Source organism: Mytilus edulis, chromosome 7 (assembly GCF_963676685.1).
Source record: "Mytilus edulis chromosome 7, xbMytEdul2.2, whole genome shotgun sequence".
Classification (NCBI taxonomy): Eukaryota; Metazoa; Mollusca; class Bivalvia; order Mytilida; family Mytilidae; genus Mytilus; species Mytilus edulis.
The window spans coordinates 56,396,024-56,402,020 of record NC_092350.1 but is presented as its reverse complement, the minus strand read 5'-3'; the positions used below and the strand labels follow the sequence as shown (position 1 = coordinate 56,402,020).

Here is a 5,997-nt window from a genome sequence, read left to right as displayed (position 1 = left end):
TTAAATCGGACCCTCTCAGGATCACTAATTACCTAATGATAAATCGTAGCTTATCATGCTTATAGCATGCATTCATCCGTACAAGAGTTTGTTTTGACTATTTACAATAATCAAACAATTTACATACTTTTATCATAACTTTTATATGGTTGATGCTTATAACAATTAAAACTTTTTTTACCAACTAAAATGTCCAAAATTTTGCAAATTAACCAATGATAGAAAAGGTTATTTTGGTGGACAGCCATGGAAAGACTTAACATTGCGAGCCGAAACTTCCACCAACTGTTACTACAGTAGAATTGAAAGGGACTTGGATAAAAGTTGATTGATTTGTTTTATGTTTCCCGTTCAGTTACAAATATATAAGTTTACCAGTTTACTAGGACGAAGAAACATCACCAATAAATATAATCAATGTAATAGAGGTTGTTTGGGATGTAGACATGGTAAATTTGAATTGTCTAGGTAAAATGAAGGTTTATTGGATACAAACAGACATTTAGCTTTGCAACAGCTATTAAAAAAAACACATCTACGGACCAATATAAGAGATGTTACAAGTGCTGCCAGTCAAAGATCAACGTTACCGTTCTTTTTTCTGTTTACAGTCACCCTTGGGATAAGAGAAAAACACAAATATGTAACAATATAAAAAGTAAAGAAAATGACACGAAGTAAATTCCTAAAAGATCCAAAAGAAGTGAAATATCATGCATGAAGTGATAAAGGCAATGTAAAACTATTTTAAAATATTATGGAAGAGATCTTAAAACATTTCTGATTTTGTTTCTGTTAGTGAAACAAATTCAGAGGAAATTGACCCTATATCATTAGAATAAAACTACTATTAAGGTTGTCAGTCAAAAATTGCATATTTATAAAAGAAATATGAAAATATTTTTTTTTAATGGAAGAGATCTTAAAACATTTCTTATTTTGTCATTGTCTGTGAAACAAATTCAGGAGGAATTTGTCCTATATCCTTAGGATCAAACTATTTAATATAAAATACAACTGATTTCCTTCCACATCAGAGATAAGACAATTTTGCATGACTTAAAATCCCCTATGTATTTTTCCTACTATTTTTAACTATACATATTCATGATATACCTAATTATCGTTAAAACTAACATTGCTGTGTTGTGGTGAGATTAGTTTTACATTGATTTACTGTCTGATCTTGATTAGATTAACAGTTCAAAATATTGAATCTCTATTCGTATTTCTACACAAATAACATGTTTTAACAGAACTAACTATATTAAAAGAATCTGAAGTAAACAAAGAAATTACTTTAATTTCATTTACAATTAATTGTAGTAATAACATTAATTGATAAATTGAAATCATTTAATGCCTGTGAATCATTATACAATATTGCATCCGAAATACCTCTTTAAAAATTAAGAATGGAAGTGGGGAAAATTTCAAAGAGACCGCAACCTGACCACAGAGCAGAAAACAGTCAAAGGCCCCCAATTGGTCTTCAACACAGATCGAGAATACATCACCCAGAAGCTGGCTTTAAACCAAAATGTGTACTAGGCTCCGTGTTGAAGGCCGTACATTGACCTATAATGGTTTACTTTTATAAATTGTTATTTGGATGGAGAGTTGTCTCATTGGCACTCACACCACATCTTCCTATATCTAACTAGTTCAATAAAACAGGACGTCACAATAACATGAATAATAATTAAATTCCAAAACATATAAAAGGACTATTATTTGAAGAACAATCATACACGACTAATAAGATTATTCCAAATGCAAAATTTGTTTCAAACGTTTTGCAATATCCATTATGACATTGGTTTAAATGACCTCTTGCTAAAATAAATATCATTGGAGGTCTTAAGATAAATCACCTGCTATTGATTGTTTGTTCACCGTATAGAGATATCAATCCAAACTAAATATTGATAGTATGAATAATATTGGAATTATTTAAATTTATTTTTAGGACAATGGCAAGTAATTGGGCAATCTGTGGTATCTGTGATTTTCGACATGTCACCAAACCATCGGTGGTGTGGTGCTCCGAATGCGATGAAGGGCTATGTGATGACTGTAAAGAACACCACAGTATTTCCAAATCATCACGTGATCATGACATTGTTCCTATTGATGATTATCAAAATTTACCATCTGAAGTTCTCCAACTTGCCCAGTCTTGCAGAAATCATAATCAAAGGTTCCAAATATTCTGTAAAAAGCATGACTGTCCATGCTGTAAAAAATGTGTTATCGAAGTACACAATGAATGTAAAGATTTTGTTGATATTGATGACATTATCAAAAACGTCAAATCATCCAATGCCTTCCAGGAAATAGAGCACACGCTTTCCGATTTAGCTTATTATATGCAACGTGTTAAGCACAATCGTGAAGAAAATTTGATTTCCATAAAAGACCAAAAAGAACAAATTGAGACAAAAATACTAAAAGCTAGGGAGGCAATTAACAATCATCTTGACTTTCTTCAGCATAAGTTAATTGAAGAACTGAATTTAACCATTGATAAGCAGAATAAAGATATTTACCAATTTCTGAAATTAGTTGAGAAGAATAAAAAAGATATTGAAGAATTTCAATCCAATCATTTGAAAATAAAGCAGAACGCTTCTGAACTACAGACTTTTCTTACTTTGAAACAAATGGAACGTGACATTGCTACAAAAGAAGAATATATACAGTCAATAAGCAAAAGCGGTAGTCTGAGTCATACTCGTTTCTTTTGTAAATTAGACACATATTTGGAGAATTTGACAAATGATGTAAAAAGATTTGGAGAAGTTGTTACAGAGACGAAACCAAATGATATTCCCTTTGTGAGGCAGAAGGATAAACAAGCCGCCCAATCGTTAATTCCTGTACCAACAAAGTCTATAGATGACTTAAAATTAACGTTGGTTCAGTCCCGTAATACATTAAGCAGAGCGATAAGAGGTTGTGCAATGCTTACAGATGGTAAAATGGTGTTTACTAGTTACACCCTTCCAGGTTATGTTACAGTGGTCAATCCAGATGGATCGAAATACTGTGAAATTAAAACAGGAAGTGCTTTTGATGTTATATATTTAGGCGATAATCTTATAGCTGTAACCTCTGGTTACAATTCAATGTATATTAATTTAATAGATATAAAACTAAAGACCATCAAGAAATCATTGAATGTTGGTTCAAGTAATGACGGCATAGCTCTATATGACAAGGACTTGATATACTGTGCAAGAGCGCAAGGGTTGAAGAAAATAAGTTTAAGAGATGATTCTGCTAGTACAATCATAAATTCAAAACTAAATGATCGATCATATGTAAAAACATTCAATGACACAATAATATATACTGATAAAGACAAAAGTACAGTCACATGCTCTGATATGCAAGGACAGATTAAATGGGAATTCAGGGATCTGAGTATTCTGAAGTATCCACTTGGTATAGCTGTAGACAATGCTGGTAATGTGTATGTGATAGGACTTGATTCTTGTAATGTGGTAGTTATCTCCCCTGATGGACAGCGGCATAGACAATTATTATCTACGAAAGACGGTCGTATGGAGCCCAGTGTTTTGCACTATGACCTGGTATCTAACAAGTTGTTAGTAGCAAACGTGATAGACAAGGCATTTTTGTTTGATGTGACATCATAAACGAAACATGACTTTAGATTTAACATTTATGTATTTTTTGTTATTGTATTTATCATGTTTATAATCTAGTATTCAAAGCCAGCCTCGTAGATAATCAAGTGTTATATATTCAAAATGTTTTAGCTATATGATTACAAATATCTGTCGTAATGCTAATTACGTTCATCTTGAATTTGTGTGAAGCGGTGTATGACCGACAGTCTTCATACACCTTAGATGTATTGCAGGTTTTGATTCAGCTCGGAGTTACGAATATACATTGTTCAAGTCATTTTTTCCAGAAATCGTCATAATCTTCCACTTGGTTTTCATAAGAATCGTCGTAAGAATCTGAGAATTATGTATTTCCTATTTTTCGAAAAAGTAAAATCACAAAAATACTGAAAGTCTCTAATCAAGTGGCAAAATCAAAAGCTCAAACACATCAAACGAATAAATAACAACTGTCACATTCCTGGTTTAGTTCCTGCATTTTTAACCGGTTTTTCTTAGTAAAAACCGGTTATTGATTTGGGGATGAAGGCAGAAGTGCGGGCGGCTGCCAAATAGTGTCTCTACAATAACATTTAAAAACCCTTTGACGAAATGTTTTCAAATTTGCATATGTAGTGTCCTGCAACTTTATGAACAAGTTCAATTTTCGCGATTTTAGTTCTTCTCAATGTTGAAAAAGTTTTCATCCTATGTCATATACAAAAGTGGTATTTATACTGTCATTGAGTTATTTCTCTTTGTTCTGAAATTGTTGATTTATGTCTTATCTGACAATTACAATTCGAGTGACATATTTATTTGATAATTTTTCTGTTTTCGGAGGGATGATGAATTAAAGCTATCGGAGTTGTATGGATATAGTAAGAAATCAACTGATCATTATTACACATTTTGAAGATATAAAAGATAAGATTTCTTTGATAAATTGTTTAAAAGATTTGTGCGCTTTTCTGTATACATGGAATAAATTAATTTTCTAATTGCTATATATATATATATTTTGTTGTAGTGTGTGTTAATTCTAATTTTTACTTCATCCTGTTTTGGGTTAACGATTTGCAAATTCATTAGATAATAATCTATTTCAATAATTAAAAAAGTTAAAAAATAAAATAAAGAGAAGTTGCATATCTATATTAGTTTGCTACAAATGAAAGAAAAATATTGGGAACTATCATCTATATATAAAAATTTGGATAACACTAATTGTTTTAAAATTGTTTTCATCTTTTATCTAGATTTCACACAACATCTGTAAAATGTCAATCATTTGAGTGAACTTTATTTGAAAACTATTAATTATATTTGATTATAATTTAAAAATGAATATAACATCATATCTACTTTAATAGTCTTAGGTTAAATTATATCTAATTTTCGATTTTCATTATTTTCCTTTGACAAAACAGGTTTAACAAAGAAGTAGTTCATCAACAATTGAATTCTTGGAGTTCTTTGATATGTTGATTCTTGCAATGTACTTAGATTTTGGATATTTGACCAAATTAAAAAGGTAAATGTTCAATTTCTTTTTTTTTCAGTTCTTGACCACATTTATTTTGTGTCACAAACACATGCTGTAGCAAATATTCAATCACAATTCAAATTAAAAGCTGTTTTAAGCCTAAATATTGGGTCCATACTTTTCACAACTGTTCACAATTCGACCTCTGCAGGAAAATCCTGTTTGCTGTCTCTCTGACAGCCTCTTGTCTGTGTAGAAAAAAGATGGATTAAACGCGGTTTTAAAGCTAGCTAAACCTCCAACTGTTTAGTTAATTAAATATGAAGTTTAAAATTATATCATAAATATTTGTACATTGACGAGTATATACTAACAAAACTAACGTAGAACCAGAAGATTTAATAATAGTTAGATTATTTTTTTCTAAAAAGACACACAACTTAGTTAAATGAAGACTTCCCCTTTACTGCAGATAGTACACTTCACTTAACGATGTTTTTCTAGAAATGTATTCCTATATTTTCATAGAGATATGCCATGGATTTGTTAGTGGTGGAATATCCCTATTCTGGACTGTTGGATTTGCTAAGAAGTACTCATGAGTTCTAACCATGCAATAAGATTAAGCATATTACTACTAAGATGGTTTATATAGGCCTGGGATAATTCAACAGCAAAAATACATGCTGACTATGCAGTATGGAATTTTCTCATTGTTGAAGGCCGTACTGTGACCTACAGTTGTCAATTTTGTGTCTCATTGGCAATTATACCACATCTTCTTTTTATAAAAAGAAAGGAAGATACAACAATATGAAAATAAAGTCTTTGAACTTACTAGATAATTGGAAGGGAGGAGATAGATGTCAAAACTCA

General features: G+C 30.9%; 1 protein-coding gene across 1 annotated transcript; it reads left to right on the top strand.

Moving 5' to 3' along the window:
- The first annotated feature begins 1,973 nt into the window (after window positions 1-1,973).
- Window positions 1,974-3,662, top strand: LOC139483233 (uncharacterized). Its single transcript, XM_071267264.1, has one exon. The coding sequence runs from the start codon at window positions 1,974-1,976 to the stop codon at window positions 3,660-3,662; it is 1,689 nt and encodes a 562-aa protein (XP_071123365.1).
- Window positions 3,663-5,997: the final 2,335 nt, after the last annotated feature.